This window comes from Zeugodacus cucurbitae, chromosome 2 (genome assembly GCF_028554725.1).
Source record: "Zeugodacus cucurbitae isolate PBARC_wt_2022May chromosome 2, idZeuCucr1.2, whole genome shotgun sequence".
Classification (NCBI taxonomy): domain Eukaryota; kingdom Metazoa; phylum Arthropoda; class Insecta; order Diptera; family Tephritidae; genus Zeugodacus; species Zeugodacus cucurbitae.
Genome location: NC_071667.1, coordinates 5,534,082 through 5,551,661, shown reverse-complemented (window position 1 = coordinate 5,551,661; position 17,580 = coordinate 5,534,082). Strand labels below are relative to the sequence as shown.

The following is a 17,580-nucleotide window of genomic DNA, read 5'->3' as shown; positions in this document are numbered from 1 at the left end:
ATAGGACTGTTCTAAAAGTTTTAGTCATCAAATCTAACCTTATAAGCGCGTTACTTATGTGCCTGTACTCACTAAAAACCGCAATCGAGCAGCTGAAGAGTTTATATTTGAAGGACTTTCTCCAAAAATTTCACAATCTACCAAGCACCTCCAACTGATTCATGGTATAGTATCTTCTAATAAACAATTATGATGTCTTTAAGCCCCTCAAATACCATGCAATCAATATCCACAATAACAAATATTCCTAACAAAAGTGTTGTTGTAGAATTAGTAAAATTAATTTTATAAAAAATATTAATTCGACATTTGGAGATGCGGGGCATCGATCCCCGTACCTCTCACATGCTAAGCGAGCGCTCTACCATCTGAGCTACATCCCCAAGTAACGGTATCGCGCCATTTTAACTAACATGACTTTGATTGCACTATTGCGCACACTGCTTTACCGACAATTCTCTTGCATCGCTGGCAAAATAGCGCTCATTTACCTACATATACATATACATATGCACATGTGAATTTATTTTTAATACGGTTAGTGGCGTATTATGCGTGAGCTTGTGCTCGGTTGTCATATAGCATGACGTATGTCGTATGACGTAGTTCGGCAAAAGGAAAAGCTTTCTATCGAAATAGTAACAGAAAGCTTTACCAAATTATATGTATGTATCAATATATAAAAAACACTGGAAACGCTGGAATTTAAGACGAGGGTCAATATAGAGTTTACTGAAAGCACGATGATTATGGTATTTTACACAAATTCAGGTAAATTTAATAAATTACAATTCATTGTTCCAGCTGTTTTAATTCTACTATCAAAATTTGTTAATTTCTCTTGAAATAGCACATACATTATAGAAACTGAACAAAGAGACCAAGCGCTTTATGCTTGAAGCATTCTAGATGTACTTAGTATTTTGATTATTCCGAGCTTTTCCAGTCAAAACTGACAATTTTTGTTCAAATTTTATTAACCATATTCAGAATTCAAAAATATGTAGCAGGGAGTTGCTTTCGAATACAGAGTTCCACAACTAGTAGTCGACGGTAGTCACTACCTGCGAAGCTTCTTGGGGCAAACGTCGCCAAGCCTCAAGAGATGATTCTCCAATTATTGGGGCTTGTTCAGGGATATTCTTCAAAAGCAAGAAAATAATAAATTGTAATTATTAAAGTAATTATTGTTGTAGATCACACTAATCTGATTTATCAAACTGCACGCAAACGAACGGCAAATAAATCTCCGACTCTTTAAGCCACAAACAATCATTCATACTTAATTAAAAAGCAATTTATTTAACTGAAAAGCGCTCAAGATAAACAGTAAATTTATAGACACAAATGTGTGTATGTCTGCAAAACCATATGTGATCAGTGGCAATATGTCAACGCTTTAGATAACTCAATATAGATCGAGTAGGGGCCACATTGGGATTGTCATTCAAAACAAAAAAATCGCAAGGGGTTTGGAGCAAGCGCACTTGTGAGCTCATGAATGTGTGTCTGTAAGCGTGTGTTAAAGCCGAGTTCCAGGCGACGGCGGCATATGTTCTCGAGCCAATCAGCTGGAATAAATCAACGTTGGCATTTAGCATTGTGACAAGTGGTCGCTGGGCAATATCGCTAATGATGGATGATGGCCGGGGTAGGGTGAAATTCTTATGTGTGTTCTTGTACATTTTAATTCATGTAAATTATAGTTAAGCCGAGAGGTGGTTTAAGTCGACTAAATAGTCACACCAAGTCAAATGATTTATCGGCGCTGGCGCCAGGCACTGACAGCCTTCTAATTGCAGTGTGAACAACGTTTAATTTGAATAATAGATTGTGGTATGTTTATAATAAGTATTTTATTGCAAAAATATATTTAGAATATATTTAATAAAATTACAAAAAATATAAATCTTCCAAAACCCATGTTAAGTGTTAAATATTTTTCTTAGATATATGTATGTATGTATAATCATTGCTGCTCCAACTTTAATACTTCAAACTTCATGCCATTCTTCTGACGACCCAACTCTTCGATGAAACTGGTATTCGCAAAGGCGTAACCGGGCGGGATCACACCACCACTGTAGATGAATTTCATTTAATTTATACTCAAAATTTATGGATACAATGATTTCATGCAAAAAATACTTACGCGTTCGGCATTTGATCATGCTCTTTGAGTATGATTTTGGCAGCAGCCAAGATTGACAAACACGTCATGCCATAGAATGGATCGAGGCATGAGAGACGCGTTAAAAGCTCCTGTTTCGGCTCCTCAGACAATGACTGTTGTTCGGTCCAACCTCTGGTGCGGAATGTCATTTTGAGCCGTTGTGTTGCTCGGTTCGCCGCTACGGGTCCTTCGTGTGACATAAGACCTCTGGTAAAGAATTTCGGATTTTTCATTAGAATTTGTCGTACCCCGGGGATCTGCGCCATTAATACGGTGAAAAGTAGTATAATTTGGGTCAAAATAGTGGTCCACAGCGAACTGGCGGTGTAAGCAAAAATAATAATTAAAAGGGTGTCAAAAATAATTATGGACAGCTCACCGGAAGCCAATGTAATTTTCGAATTGTATTGGGCGTTTCTTTTCATTCAAATAACGCAGACGTTGAGTATTCATTACGACATCACGATCAGCGCCATGTATGGCGAAGAAATATCGATCGAGAAATTGAACTTTATGCGCAAAGCGGCTGTAAGATAAATGGACAATAATAGTTATATATTATATTTAGTAATAGAAACTAACAGAAAATAATAATTAAAATATCACAAAAAATTAAAATTTATATTTCGAAAGACAACCAACGATTTATGCTAAACTCAACTTCCAATAAAATACAGCAGTGGACAAATCACATTATTTGCCAAAATAATAATATCGGGGGATGTAGCTCAGATGGTAGAGCGCTCGCTTAGCATGTGAGAGGTACGGGGATCGATGCCCCGCATCTCCAATATTAATTTTTTTTACTGTTTACTATTTTATATTTGAGTCACGAATAAATTGAACGAAAGTATTGTCATGCATTTTAATAAAATAATTGTATTTAAAGGTAAATAGCTTAGCTTACTTACCAGTATTTGAGCTTTGGACGTAAATCTGGCAACTTCTCCGTCTCTAGCGCACGATGCAATCTATGTAATTCACCGTAATTAGCGAATGCATGTACGGCGCTCTCCCAAGTGCCGGCATGGAGCACAGCTTTAGAGCTTCTGTCACGGTAATCAAGTATGTTCTCCCAAAACAATTCACAGGTGTTCACGGTGCCTAAGTATGTGTAAGTAATTATATGTATGAACACGTACAAGTTGAGAAAATGACTACTTAGTGCGATTTTTCATAAAACAGAATAAATTTTCAATCAAACAAGAATACATTTTCAATCAAAATTCCAAACCTGGAAAGTTTTTTTCAGCGTGTATTACACCCATTTCAGCAGGTATACTATCAAATCCGCATGAAGATATTATATAAGCGCGCTTCTCTTGCGCCAATTGATGGTACTTCACTTGCATGCCTTCGATATATTGTGGCTCTCCGCTAATATCCACATGATGTGTGCCGGCTTCAATGCAGGCTTTTACAACCACCTCGCCGTAGAAGCGATATGGGCCACAGCAATTGATGACGACCTGAGTGAAGTCATTATAAGAAGTTACTAGACTTTCGTATACTTGTATTTAGTATTAACCTTGCATTTCGCTGCCATCTCCTCGATCGATTTACGATCTTCCACATCGGCTAATATGATCGGCACCGCACTGAGATCTTTACCAATTGCCTGACCCGCATTACTCAGCACATTTTCTAGCTTGCTCTACATATAATATACGTAAGCTTAAGTTTTTATTACGTCATCAATTCGTGTTACTCACCTTATTACGTCCCGCTATACCCCAAGTGAGACCCTGCAGTACATCTGGCGCTTTTTCGACAACAATTTGCCCAGTAAATCCGGTGGCGCCGAATATGATTGCGTCTAATTTCACTGACATTTTCAAACTGACTGCGTCTCAATTGGTGGCTAAAGCTAAACGATAGTTTTATGTTATATCGCGAGATTGCTAATGCTTTGAGAGCTGTCAAATGACTAATCTTTGTATTCTCATTGTTTTGTTGTTGAATGACTGTTGGTTTTGGTGTGATCAAAGTCATTAACTTTAATTTTAAACTGCATTACTATGCAGTTTGCGGAATGTTTGCGAGGGTAAGCTCGAAAGCAATCCAATAATTGCAAAAAAATTTGATAAAGAAATCATTAATTTAGCGCATTTTCTTTACATAATCTTATATGATTTGTAGTCACTGAATGCTTTATCTCGGACTACCACATTCTCATAATCTTATATGATTTGTAGTCACTGAATGCTTTATCTCGGACTACCACATTCTCAAATTATTATTTTTACCTACTAAAGCTTCATCATAATCATTACTGTGAATAATCATATTTTTCACATGGTATGCCGTTTTAAAATTATTTTTAATTTTTCAATTTGCAAAATTATCATTACTCATATTGCGTTAGCCATGTTTCCATACTCTCTCGCTAACCCTCGTATATTCAGATCAATTAGTTGCTTAGTTTCTCGTAGTAATTTATTTATATAACTTGGCTACTCTCTCATTCTATCATTCTCTCATTCTCTAACCACTCAAGTCCATGCCTTTAATAACAATAAAGCTGAATTCCAAGATTGAATGAAAAAGGTTTATTTACTCATAAAACGCATAAATATATACATACGAGTATGTACGAGTGTGTAACAAAATTTTATAATAGAAAGATAATTATAAAATTGCTTCGGATCATTCCTGTTCAGTGTTTATTGCTCCAATTTCAGTACTTCAAATTTGATGCCATATTTATACTTCTGTAACTCCTCAATTAGACTTGTTTTGGGGAAAGCATAGCCAGGTGAAATCACGCCGCCGCTGAAAGAAATTTAATTAATTTAATTTAATTTAAACATAAAACAAAATCTTATATCATCGATGTCATACCTTCCCGGCAGCTTGTCGGTCTCCTGCAAAATAACCTTAGCCGAAGACAAAATTGCCACAGCAGTCATCGCATAGAAGGGATTGCGCGCAGAAATACGAGTCCATAATTGCTGTTTAGGCTCTTCAGTCAGCGATTGATCTTTGGTCCAGCCTTTGGTCTTGAAAAACATTTCAAAGGAGTGTCCCTCCATGTTGTCTTCAGTGGGACCCTCTTCTGTTAAAATACCCAAAGTGAAAAATTTCGGGAACATCATTAGCACTTTACGCGTCCAACTGTATTGCGCGAGAATTGTAATTAAGGACAGTAACAATGGCACAAAGAGCGCGTAGAAAAGTGACCTATATCCAAAAAAAAAACACAAATTTTAATATTATATTATGTAAAATCTTAATCTTGAATCTTCTGTGTCGGCACTTACTTATAACCAATGTAGTTCTCATATTGTATGGGCCGCTTTTTCTCGTTTTCGAACCGAAAATTTTGTGTCTGCACGACAAGATCACGATCGCCAGCATGGAAAGGTACAAAGTATCTATCCAACGTAGGCACCTTATGTGGGTAGGGGCTATGGAGTTCAGCATGTAAAATTAGTTATGATTCTTTTTCTCATTCTCAAATATATTCATATCATAATATGGTTATAGTTACCGCATCTTCAATTCCGGTACCAATGGGGGCAGATCTTTGGGTGTCAACTTCCCTCTGATCGCAATAAGCTCATCGGTGTGGCATAAAACATGAATGAGACTCTCCCAAGTGCCGGCATGTACCAAAGTTTTACAATTTTTATCTTTGAAATCGACGGTATTCTCCCAGTAGGATTCGATGGAGTTCACAGTGCCTGAGTTGGATTATTCAAAAAGAAATTTATGTAAACAAAATATGTACAAACATAGATTTCTATGCTCCTAAGATATACCTGGGAAATTGCGTTCTGCAAATACCACACCCATTTCTCCGGGTATGCTATCAAATCCACAGGCGGAGATCACATAGGAGTGTTTCTCCTTAGCCAAATCATGATATTTCACCATCATGCCTTCTATAAATTGTGGCTCACCACTAATGTCGACGTGATGCGTGCCGGCCTCAATGCAAGCCTTCACCACTATTTCACCATAAAAACGATAGGGACCACAGCAATTCACAACGACCTAAAGTAGAAATATGTTATAATAATTGCAAGACGGTGATTTCTACCATCAACAGGTAACACTATTCAAATTATTAATTAACCACTTTTATTCACCTTGCACTTGTTTGCCATCTCTTTAATGGACTTTTCATCTTCAACATCCGCCAAAGTGATCGGGATATGCGTCAGATCCTTGCCAACTTTTTTACCGACCGTACTCAATACCGTCTCTAATTTGCTCTATAAAGTGCACATTACCTTTTATTATTTCCATTACTTCGATACCGTTATGGAGATGTTTCTTTTGTTTTACCAAATTCCTGCCCGCAATACCCCATGTGAGACCTTGTAACACTTCCTCCGCCTTTTCGACAACAATCTTTCCAGTGAAACCGGTTGCACCGAATATTATTACATCCAATTTGTCAGCCATATTGTTCAAATTTGATTTTAGCAAATACTAATCACTTTTCCAGAGCTGATCGAAATTGTGAACGCGTTCAATGTCTCGCAACAACTGAATTCGCCTACGCAGAAGCTCTGAAGTCTCTGGAAAAAGTCGCTAATTTTTGGTCAAGGTCAACCAACGCCTAGATAATTTGTAGTACAATAGCACTCTTTATCAGTCAATTATGCTCTGAGAATGAAGATGCGCTTGTGCTGCCACTTGTTTACTACATTTGGTGGATTCTTTCGCGATATTTTTAAATATTCATTATTTATTGATTACGCATGGATTGTTGATTACCAAACTTATTAGAATTATATTATTTTTTGATTCTTCAAAAAATAATATTTGTAATGTTTATTATAAAGAAAGCTAGACGCCACAAAGCATCAGTTTCAGTTTATTTGATATTACTTTTATATTTAACGGCATTACTTCCCCTCTTCATTGATGGATTGAGAAGTCGACAAATATGGCAGCACTATGACAACCGTTTATGTATAAAGAGAGCTGCAGAGCTTTATCAAACAATTGCATACATTGTCGCATATGAAGAATACAATTGTGCAACTGTCTATGCATTGCATTGTGATCTAATGTGATGCACTTTTAACAAAAGAATTTATTCGCCGGCTAGAGAGTAATATAGAGAGTACGCAACAAATCGCATTCTTTCGCAAGTTTTCCGTCGTACTCGGCGAATAGTACTCATATACATGCTTGATGTGAACATGTTTGTATATAATAACAAATAAATTTAAAATTATTCTATCGCTGTTGCTATAATGTATTTCATGGGTGAGTGTGTAGATATGTATAACTGTTGTGAAATAATTCGATAAACGAGTATAAACCCGTTTCATTTAGAGATTGGAAACAATTAAAAATTGGGATAAAAATAGACAAGTCAACCCTGTAGGAAAAACGTTAACTAAACATTTCGTTTTAATTAGTTACTGAAGTAATTTGTTATACTCTCGCAACAAAGTTGCTAGCAACAAAGTTGCTAAGAGAGTATTATAGTTTTGTTCACATAACGGTTGTTTGTAACACCCAAAACTAAACGAGTTAGATATATTGTTATATATACCAAAGTGATCAAGGTGAAAAGTGGAGTTCAAATCCGAATGTCTGTCTGTCCGTCCGTCCGTCCGTCCGTCCGTCCGTCTGTGCAAGCTGTAACTTGAGTAAAAATTAAGATATCTTGATGAAACTTGGCACACTTATTTCTTGGCACCATAGGAAGGTTGCTTTCGAAAATGGCGAAAACCGAAAACACATAAAGTGCCATAACTAAGCCATAAATAAAGCTATGGAAAATTTTATATGAAGGATCGCACTATGAAGAGGCATATTTGGATGTAATTTTTTTGGGGAAGTGGGCGTGGCCCCGCCCCCTACTAAATTTTTTGTACATATCTCGCAAACCAATAGAGCTATATAAACCAAACTTTCTGCAGTCGTTTTTTTAGCCACTTCCTAATACAGTCCAAAAATGAAAAAAGTCGGATCATAACCACGCCCACCTCCCATACAAAAGTTAGGTTGACAATTACTAAAAGTGGGTTAACTCACTAACGAAAAACGTCAGAAACACTAAATTTTACATAAGAAATGGCAGATGTAACCTGCACTCAGATTTTTTTACAAAATGAAAAATGGGCGTGGCGTCGCCCACTTATAGGTCAAAAACCATATCTCAGGAACTACTCGACCGATTTCAATGAAACTTGGTTTGTAAATAGGCCAAATCGCTTCACAACCACGCCTACTTCCTATATACCAGAACTTTGAAGACAATCTGAATCGGTTACTTTACAATATATAAAGTAAGTACTAGTGAAGATATTAATGCAGAACTTTGCACAAATATTATGTTAATAGTGTGGCAGCCCCATTCTAAAAATTGCCGAAATCGGACCATAGGTTTTAGAGGCCCCATATATCGAACACGAGGACCTCGGTGCTTCTAACCTAATTTTATGGTTTCAATGGACTTTATACAATATATATGACGAATATGTGGGTCAAATTGTGTATTATATAATATAAATAAAGTTAAATAAATAAATTGCGAGAGTATAAAATGTTCGGTTACACCCGAACTTAGCCCTTCCTTACTTGTTTTTATTTGAAATTAAAAATATACATTTATCTTATTTCCAACATCACATCACGTTATAGACAAGGAGTATTAATTCATATTAACTTAAAGTAACCGTAACCTCATTTAGAAACAAATTTTCGTTAATCGATCATTTTTAGCTGATTTTTAAATTTGCTCCAATTTCAATATCTCGAACCGCATGCCATATTTATATTTCTGTAATTCCTCAATTAAACTTGTTTTAAGAAAAGCATAACCGGGTGAAATTACGCCGCCACTAAAAGTAATTTGGGATATAAACATAAAACAAAATTTTACATCATCAATGCCATACCTTCCGGGCAGCTTGTCGGTCTCCTGCAAAATTATCTTAGCCGAGGACAACATTGCCACAGCAGTCATGGCATAGAAGGGATTGCGCGCGGAAATACGAGTCCATAATTGCTGTTTAGGTTCTTCACTCAGCAATTGATCTTTGGTCCAACCTTTGGTTTTGAAAACCATTTCAAAGGATTGTCTCTCCATGTTGTCCTCAGTGGGACCCTCTTCTGTTAAAATGCCGAAAGTGAAAAAATTGGGAAACATCATTAACACTTTGCGCGTTAAACTGCATCTCGCGAGAATTGAGAATATGGCCAGCAGCAATGGAGCAAAGAGAGTGACAAATACGCTTCTGTAAATATCATTTAAGTTCTTATGCGGCACAACCTACTTAAAACCTATATAGTTCTCGTATTGTATGGGCCGCTTTTTCTCATTTTTAAACCGAAAGTTTTGTGTCTGCACAACAAGATCACGATCTCCAGCTTGAATGGGCACAAAATAGCTGTCCAGCGAAAACTCTTTATGTGGATAAGAACTGAGCATGTAATATTAGGTATGTATGATTATTATTCGTGTTCTAAAACAATAAAATAGTTATAGTTACCGAACTTTCAATTTCGGTTCCAAACGGGGGAGATCTTTGGGTGTCAGCTTCTCTCTGATCGCAATAAGCTCACCGGTATTGCCAAATACATGAATGAGACTCGCCCAAGTACCGGTATGTACTAAAGTTTTACAATTTTTATCTTTGAAATCGACTGTATTCTCCCAATAGGATTCGATGGAGTTCACTGTGCCTGAAATGGATTATTAAAAAACAATTGCGTGCAAACAAAATATATTATATACATACATACATATGTATAATTAAAATATGTACCTGGAAAATTGCGTTCTGCAAATACTACACCCATTTCTCCGGGTATACTATCAAATCCACAAGCTGAGATCACATAGGCGTGTTTCTCTTTGGCCAAATCATGATAATTCACCATCATGCCTTCTATAAACTGTGGTTCAGCACTAATGTCGACGTGATGCGTACCGGCTTCAATGCAAGCCTTCACCACAATTTCACCATAAAAACGGTAAGGACCACAGCAGTTCACAACGATCTAAGGAAGCAAAATATGATAGTAATTGCAAAATGGGGTGGTATAGGTTTTACTATTCTAATTATGATTGAACAACTTATAATATAACCTTGCATTTGTTTGCCATCTCTTTGATAGCCTTTTCATCCTCAACATCCGCTAAAGTGATTGATACTTGCGACAGATCCTTGCCAGTTTTTTTACCAACCGTACTCAATACATTCTCCAATTTGCTCTATAAAGTGAACATTGCCATACAGTGTATGAATTACTACGCTACCGTTATAGATGTGTTGCATTTGTGTTACCAAATTTCTTCCTGCATGTTCCCCCATGTGAGTCCTTGCAACACTTCCTCCGCCTTTTCGACAACAATCTTTCCAGTGAAACCGGTTGCACCGAATATTATTACATCCAATTTGTCAACCATATTGTTCAAATTTGACTTTCACAATTACTAATTAATATGCACAAGCTCTTCGATATTGTGAACGCTCTCAATGCATCGCAACCACTGATTTCACATCCTCAGAGGCTGGGCTTGGCTCGCTATCAACCAACCAATATGTTCAGATAATGAAGATGCACTTGTGCTGCCACTTGTTAAGTACATTTGATGGATTATTCCCCGATATTTTGCATCATATGTATATTAAAAAAATGTTAAACACGAAAACAATTATTTTTCTAATAATCCCGGGATTACAGCGTTTTCAATAATATAATAAGCTCGACTTGCTTTAATTATTTGAATGAACTCTTATGCCAAATCGTCGATAATTATTGAAATTGTAGGTTCTGTTGATTGTATATGACTTTTTTTATAATGACATTATTTCCATTCTTCATTAATGGATTGTAAATTTCACAAATAGGGCAGCACTAGAACAACCAAGAGAGGTGCAGCACTTTATCAATATTTTTGCAGCAATAAGCATAGCAAAGGTTATCATGTATTCATACATACTTTCGCATTCAAAATGCCATTTCAAGCATGCAACTATATTGTCTGTGCTTTGCATTCTGATCTAATGATACATTCCATGCGTGGTTGTGTAGATTTGCTTGTAGGATTGTTGTGAAATTTTCTCAATAAATAAACCCGTCGTAATCACAAGTTGGAGACAACTAAAAATATGTATAAGCTATTTAACAAGAAAGCAACAATCGTAAAGTAAAAATTCCTACAAGGTATGTATAAGGTATAAATATATTAATATTTTTTAAGTGCATATATAGTTTCGTACAGTACTATCTGGACTTAAAACTACTTATGATGGTGATCTACAATGTCTGGGTAATGCTTAAAGTATTTCTAGAAATCTAGCATTACTCAGCAAAATTCGTTATCATTAAGACGTGTGAAATTCAAAGCACATACATGCATACATATATACACTTAACATTGATTACGATTATCAATTAAATTATCTAATTGCTAAGTTAACTATGCTTTGTGTAAAGTGTATTAGGTGTTTAATATGTACAGAGTGATATAAGTGCAGTAAGCTGGTCAAGCATACATATGTCATATATGTATATATGTATATGTAATTGAAATTGTATATAAAAAAACTTAAATTTTTATGGCTGAATTTCTGCTCTTTATTCCTATACTATATATATTATAAGTATACTATACTATAAAAATCTCTCAAATCTTAACTTATGTTCTTTTACATGTTAATTAGTTGCTCAAATAAACGGATAGCTAAGATATAGTGTACCAGCGTCGTAGTCGATAATGTGGTTTCCGTAGTGTAGTGGTTATCACGTGTGCTTCACACGCACAAGGTCCTCAGTTCGAACCTGGGCGGAAACAAGCAAGGGTTTTCATCTTTTTTATTTTATTATTTTATTTTTTCACTTTCTCTTCATAGACATTCTTTATTTTTGGTGATGAAAGCTAGAAATAACCATTCAAAGCCGCTTTGACAGTTAAAATCGTGAACTGTGACATTATGGACGGGTTCTTAAATATGGTTCTGTTTATAACTTCATATATTTTTGGAAATTCTTTATATAACTTCTCCTCTTTAATTACTTTATGATGTAACCTGTCCCAAACGTTATATGCTACCAGTTTGGGATCTAAAACCCAACAATATATTCAAAACTAAATACTGACAAAAAGTAAAAGCAAAAAATTTGTGTAAAATATATGTCTCACTCTAAAGTCTTGTTTCCGCCCAGGTTCGAACTGAGGACCTTGTGCGTGTGAAGCACACGTGATAACCACTACACTACGGAAACTCTTTCTTTTCATTTTTCTAATGGTGCATTTCAGAAGACATTACCTATTATATTAACCTCAAAAAGCAAAAGATTGATTGTTACAATCTTCCCCAAAACAATGGGTTACTTACAATAGAAATTCCAGTTACCGAATGAATGTGCGAAATAGTGAAAGAGCTATACGAGTATGTACATAGCTATGGCATTACCCATTTGTGAGCTATAAATAGCTACAGTAAATGAATATACTTGTTCAATTACATATAAAGTAATGGTATTTACCACAAAATTACCTTCACATTCAATTACATAACCGTTGAAAGAAAGTGCGGACAGTTATTTCTTTGGCAATGGTGTCTCTCGTAGGCAAAGCAGTGTTTATAGGAGCGGGCGTGGTTTGTCAGTTTCCGTAGTGTAGTGGTTATCACGTGTGCTTCACACGCACAAGGTCCTCAGTTCGAACCTGGGCGGAAACAAGCTAATATTTTATTACAAATTGATTTTTTTATTATAACTGTTTTACGTACCGTTACAGTTAAATAACCGTTAAAATAGTAAAAGAAAGACAGATAAAAAAATTGAGTTTTTTTTTCTAAATAAGGTTTTTTGAATGACCATTTTTTTCGAAATTAGATTTCGAAAACTTGTTTTCAAAACCCCAAAAAAGCAATAACGGTATCAGTTTCCGTAGTGTAGCGGTTATCACGTGTGCTTCACACGCACAAGGTCCTCAGTTCGATCCTGGGCGGAAACAAATGTATGAAATATCTTTTTTAGTTCCTGGATATAGGGTGAAGAGTAGAAGGAAAAGATTTTCAATTACCGTTGTTTTTATAACTGAAAAGCAATTGATATAAAAAATGTAATTTTAAGAGATAAACTAAACTAAAGCTAATAACAATAACACTGTTACTTCTTACAGAACTAACCCTGGAATTTTCTTAGAAACGTGTTTGAAGCTCAACTATATACCAATTGCCAAATCTATATAGTAAACAAAATCTCATATAGTCGATTTTTTTTTTCCAAATCAAATTTGGACCGACATAAATCAAAATCCTTTTGAATAATATAAACTGTTATCGTCCTAAGCTCCTCTCACAAGGAATTTAATTGAATGCCTTCCGGAATTTTGTCTTATGCCACATTACATAATCATCAACTGGACTATTTATGGAAAATTGACTTATTGTTTCGAGTAATCGTTTAAAGAAGTTTCCGTAGTGTAGCGGTTATCACGTGTGCTTCACACGCACAAGGTCCTCAGTTCGATCCTGGGCGGAAACAATTATCTTACATAAATATTTTATAATTTCTCAAAATTATAAACTGGAATTCATGTGAATAATTAACAGTTAATCAAATCACAATAACATTTTTGAGAACATTTAACCACCGGCTTAATCCGAGGCCCTTACATTGAAAGCCCCTTTCATGAAGGGAAATTCAAACTCACTCTTATCCCTTTTTACGATATATATATTGATTATTTCGCATTATTCGACAGTGTAAAATGGTGCGAATCGCTAATAAGTTTATCAATGCTACATTTTTATAAGCCCGATTTAATTAGCCGAGTGTGTTTGCGATGTCCAATGATGTTAGCTTAAATAAGCGTAAAATCCGCCAGCACCGCCAACGACGCCATTGGCGACGTCCAACATTTAAGTAAATTACTCGTGTGTATAACGCAGCAATTAAATGGTCGAAGACAAGCGTCAGACGACGGAAGTTGACTTTGGAGCCGATCGCATTAAATTAGAACCGCTTTTCAATTAATCATTGAATTGCCTGGCGCCAAGAGAACCGATCACCACATCGACGTCGTCCCGCGACGGCACTGAGAATTAAAAACATTTCATTTGACATTCACAGTGATTTTATTGAAATGACTACAGCTTTCTAAGACATCGGCGATACTCCGCCAATCGGTGTGGCGCCTTGGTCGCAAAATCGCATTTTGGCTCAAACCAAGCGGTCTGCGGCACAGTGTTCTTTGTTAATTTATGATAAGGTTAATACTATTGTAAATATAAGACTGGCTTAGTTTTTTACCTAATTTTGTACTTATTTGTGGCACGCCTCTTTTTATTTTAGAAATTAAAAGCCCTTTAGAGGAGAGCAGAGAGAGAGAAAACATTTTTCATAACGTTTACCTAAATAACACGAGTACAACTTTATATATAGCTAAGTTAGCAAGCGCTGGCTTAAAAGCTTTTTATAAAAGCTTATTAAGTTTTTCTAGAAATTTATTACTATGCTGATATATCCAGTAGATCGTGTAGTGGTTAAAAGTTTGATTTTTTTAGTTACCTATATTCACATGTGTTTGGTGTAAATTGTTGATGAAAGCTTGCAGTATAAAGTGCAGCGCTTTCGCTAAGAGCCACAATCACTTACTTATTTAATAAAAAAGGATTTAATTCAATAATAGCTTTCATGAAATAGGGTTACCATTTGCGAACACTATTGTTGTTAAAGATGCCACCTGGCCAAGAAAAAATTTAATACTGATATGAAGCAATCTCTGGCTGCTATCAACGAGAGTTGACGGCACTTTGAAATCGTTGACATTTTTGGCACTTTTCTTAAGGAGATTATACCACTGTGCGTATGCAAATAACACTACTATTTATTTATATTTAATAAATTAGCAGTCTAAGTAGTATTCTAAGACAATAACAGGCATTTCACCCGCAACTTGCACCCTCGCCTTCCACATTTATTAACCATTTATGTGGGTGTGTATGTATGTAGGTATGTAGGCGCTGGCATGATAAATCACCGCAATGAGCGTAATTGCACATTTCAACATTTCATATTTAATATGCGAGCAATTTTCTAGCTACTTATTTAATTAATTAAATATTTATTATTTTCTTAATCTAGCTGAAACAATTCTAATGGCGCTAATTAAGTGGCGCTGGCTTCAAATTTGCATGTTTATTAGTTATATGAGCTCATGTCTGCGAGTTGTCAGCTTTGTTTATTTTTTTAATCATAACTGAAGGATTTATATTTATAAATAATACATGTGTGTGTATATGTAGTATATATATATATATATATTATATATATGTATGTATGTACGCGTGCATGCGTGTCGCCCACGCGTTGAAGGCAGATATTTAACTTTTAAGATTAATCGTGATTTGAGCATCGAATTGCCATTTGTTATGCAAAGCCACATGAAACACTTTGCATAAAAATTGTAACAGCAAATATTTGTCGCATTACCAATCAGCCAATGCACCGAAGTATTTGGGTGGGTTGCTTGTAAAAGTCACATGTTTGCGGGCAGTTCATAAATTATATGCAATGAAATTGTAATTGCTGAAAAAAAGAACGGTATAATTTATCATTGTAACGCAATAATCACATAATACTTTTACACCTGATCAATAGCACAGGGCACAGGTAGCTAGATCGTTTCACTGATCAAGTGGTTATTTGTAAGCTTGATTACTTCGTATAAGCTTTAAATGGCGCTTAAATTAAAAACACTTAAAGCACTTAACTCGTTTTCAAATTACATAAAACGCATATATAAATTATATGTTTTATAAATAAATATTAGTATTTTATTAAAATAAATGCAATGTGTAGGTTTCGGCGGTGCACTTTGATCGATCCGATCTGAATATGAATAAGTGCAGGTCTCAGCATGTCGTTAGTGCAAATTTATTGCTCATGAAACATTTATTGATAAATAAAATATAAATTAATTAATTTAATATTAATAAATGTACTAACTTATACGAAGACAACATTTTTATGGCTCAAGTCATGCATAAGAAATGTATTTATAGGTCACATATTGCATAAAGAAATCTATGGAATGTGCGGAACTAGTGCCCAAGCCTTCTAAATCTAAGCATAAACTAAAACATGTAAGGAAGCGCTAAGTTCGGTTGTGACGGAACATTTTATACTCTCGCAATTTATTTATTTAATATTATATAATCGACAATTTGACCTACATATTCGTTATAAATACGGTATAAAGTTCATTGAAAGTTGGAAACCCTAATATTAGGTTAGAAGCACCGAGGTCTTCATGTTAGATATATTGGGCCTTGAAAACCTATGGTCCGATTTCGGCGATTTTTAGAATGAGGCTGTCACACTATAAACATAGTATTTGTACAAAGTTCTGCACCGATATCTTCACTAGTGCTTACTTTATATATTGTAAAGTAAACTATTCAGGTCGACTTCAAAGTTTTGGTATATAGGAAGTAGGCGTTGTTGTGAACCGATTTGGCCTATTTTCACAACATATCATTGGAATGCAAGGAAAATGTTAAAAACCAAAATTCATTGATATTGGTCGAGTAGTTTCGGATATATGGTTTTTGACACATAAGTGAGCCACACCAACTTAAAATTGTGTATACCAATTTGGGTGGAGCCCTTCTGTACCTTCTTTATAATGAAATTTAAGGTTTCTGGTGTTTTCCCTTTCTGAATTAAAGGGAGGTGGGTGTGGTTATAATCCGATGTCCTCCATTTTTAGACTACATAAGGAAATGCCTGACAAAAACGACTCCTGAGAATTTCGTTGATATAGTTTTAATAGTTTACGAGATATGTACAAAAAACTTAGTTGGGGGCGGGGCCATGCCCACTTTCCCAAAAAAATTACATCCAAATATGCCTCTTCCTAGAACAAACCTTTGGACCAAATTTAAATCCATAGCTTTATTTATGGCTTAGTTATGGCACTTTATATGTTTTCGGTTTTCGCCATTTTGTAGACGTGGCTGTGGTCCGATTTTGGTCATCTTCGAAAGCAACCTTGGTGCCAAGAAAGAAGTGTTCCAAGTTTCATTAAGATATCTCAATTTTTACTCAAGTTACAGCTTGCACGGACGGACAGACAGAAATCCGGATTTGAACTCCACTCTTCATCCTGATAACTTTGGTATATATAACCCTATATCTAACTCGTTTAGTTTTGGGTGTTAGAAACAACCGTTATGTGAACAAAGCTATAATACTCTCCTTAGCAACTTTGTTGCGAGAGTACAATAACTTACAGCTCTAACCTCTAAATCTTTAGTTGCATACAAAATTTTAAGATTTGCTTGTATTATGGCACTTGAAATTTTTTTGTCGGTCCAAATAAACATTTGTTTTTAATTATAATATCTTCACGCAACTCAAAAAAGTTAGAGTTAATAAATGTTTCAATCATGCAAACAAATGACAATGCTATTACT

At 35.4% G+C, this 17,580-nt stretch overlaps 2 protein-coding genes and 7 non-coding genes across 9 annotated transcripts; 5 read left to right on the top strand and 4 right to left on the bottom strand.

Annotated features, from left to right (window-relative positions):
• Window positions 1-310: 310 nt before the first annotated feature.
• On the bottom strand, window positions 311-383 carry Trnaa-agc (transfer RNA alanine (anticodon AGC)). The gene has a single exon. It is a non-coding gene; the product is annotated as a tRNA-Ala (tRNA).
• Window positions 384-1,837: 1,454 nt separating this feature from the next.
• Window positions 1,838-6,698, bottom strand: LOC105214127 (uncharacterized). The gene is made up of 14 exons (XM_011187357.3): window positions 6,464-6,698; window positions 6,265-6,390; window positions 5,935-6,169; window positions 5,664-5,856; window positions 5,434-5,580; window positions 5,015-5,353; window positions 4,839-4,945; window positions 3,886-4,022; window positions 3,702-3,827; window positions 3,408-3,642; window positions 3,085-3,277; window positions 2,553-2,699; window positions 2,153-2,491; window positions 1,838-2,081 (listed from the first exon to the last, which is right to left on the bottom strand). Exons 1-14 carry the CDS (start codon window positions 6,581-6,583, stop codon window positions 1,970-1,972), a joined length of 2,556 nt encoding a protein of 851 aa, XP_011185659.2. The 5' UTR covers window positions 6,584-6,698; the 3' UTR covers window positions 1,838-1,969.
• Window positions 2,891-2,963, top strand: Trnaa-agc (transfer RNA alanine (anticodon AGC)). Its single transcript has one exon. It is a non-coding gene; the product is annotated as a tRNA-Ala (tRNA).
• A 943-nt stretch (window positions 6,699-7,641) lies between the features above and the next one.
• On the bottom strand, window positions 7,642-11,203 carry LOC105214126 (saccharopine dehydrogenase-like oxidoreductase). Its single transcript, XM_054232941.1, has 7 exons — window positions 10,432-11,203; window positions 10,233-10,356; window positions 9,910-10,144; window positions 9,634-9,826; window positions 9,418-9,564; window positions 9,040-9,378; window positions 7,642-8,982 (listed from the first exon to the last, which is right to left on the bottom strand). Exons 1-7 carry the CDS (start codon window positions 10,551-10,553, stop codon window positions 8,871-8,873), a joined length of 1,272 nt encoding a protein of 423 aa, XP_054088916.1. The 5' UTR covers window positions 10,554-11,203; the 3' UTR covers window positions 7,642-8,870.
• A 669-nt stretch (window positions 11,204-11,872) lies between these two features.
• Trnav-cac (transfer RNA valine (anticodon CAC)) lies at window positions 11,873-11,945 on the top strand. Its single transcript has one exon. It is a non-coding gene; the product is annotated as a tRNA-Val (tRNA).
• Window positions 11,946-12,303: 358 nt separating this feature from the next.
• Window positions 12,304-12,376, bottom strand: Trnav-cac (transfer RNA valine (anticodon CAC)). The gene has a single exon. It is a non-coding gene; the product is annotated as a tRNA-Val (tRNA).
• Window positions 12,377-12,761: 385 nt separating this feature from the next.
• On the top strand, window positions 12,762-12,834 carry Trnav-cac (transfer RNA valine (anticodon CAC)). Its single transcript has one exon. It is a non-coding gene; the product is annotated as a tRNA-Val (tRNA).
• Window positions 12,835-13,039: 205 nt separating this feature from the next.
• Trnav-cac (transfer RNA valine (anticodon CAC)) lies at window positions 13,040-13,112 on the top strand. The gene has a single exon. It is a non-coding gene; the product is annotated as a tRNA-Val (tRNA).
• A 460-nt stretch (window positions 13,113-13,572) lies between these two features.
• On the top strand, window positions 13,573-13,645 carry Trnav-cac (transfer RNA valine (anticodon CAC)). Its single transcript has one exon. It is a non-coding gene; the product is annotated as a tRNA-Val (tRNA).
• The last annotated feature ends 3,935 nt before the right edge of the window (window positions 13,646-17,580 follow it).

Coding starts and splice junctions, on each gene's coding strand:
- LOC105214127 (XM_011187357.3), bottom strand. CDS start 6,583: ATGGCTGACAAATTGGATGTAATAATATTCGGTGCAACCGGTTTCACT. Junction 6,391..6,463: donor GTATTGCGGGCAGGAATTTG/GTAAAACAAAAG, acceptor TGCACTTTATAG/AGCAAATTAGAGACGGTATT. Junction 5,354..5,433: donor GAGAACTACATTGGTTATAA/GTAAGTGCCGAC, acceptor TTTTGGATATAG/GTCACTTTTCTACGCGCTCT.
- LOC105214126 (XM_054232941.1), bottom strand. CDS start 10,553: ATGGTTGACAAATTGGATGTAATAATATTCGGTGCAACCGGTTTCACT. Junction 9,827..9,909: donor TGCAGAACGCAATTTTCCAG/GTACATATTTTA, acceptor AATCCATTTCAG/GCACAGTGAACTCCATCGAA. Junction 8,983..9,039: donor ACCGACAAGCTGCCCGGAAG/GTATGGCATTGA, acceptor AATTACTTTTAG/TGGCGGCGTAATTTCACCCG.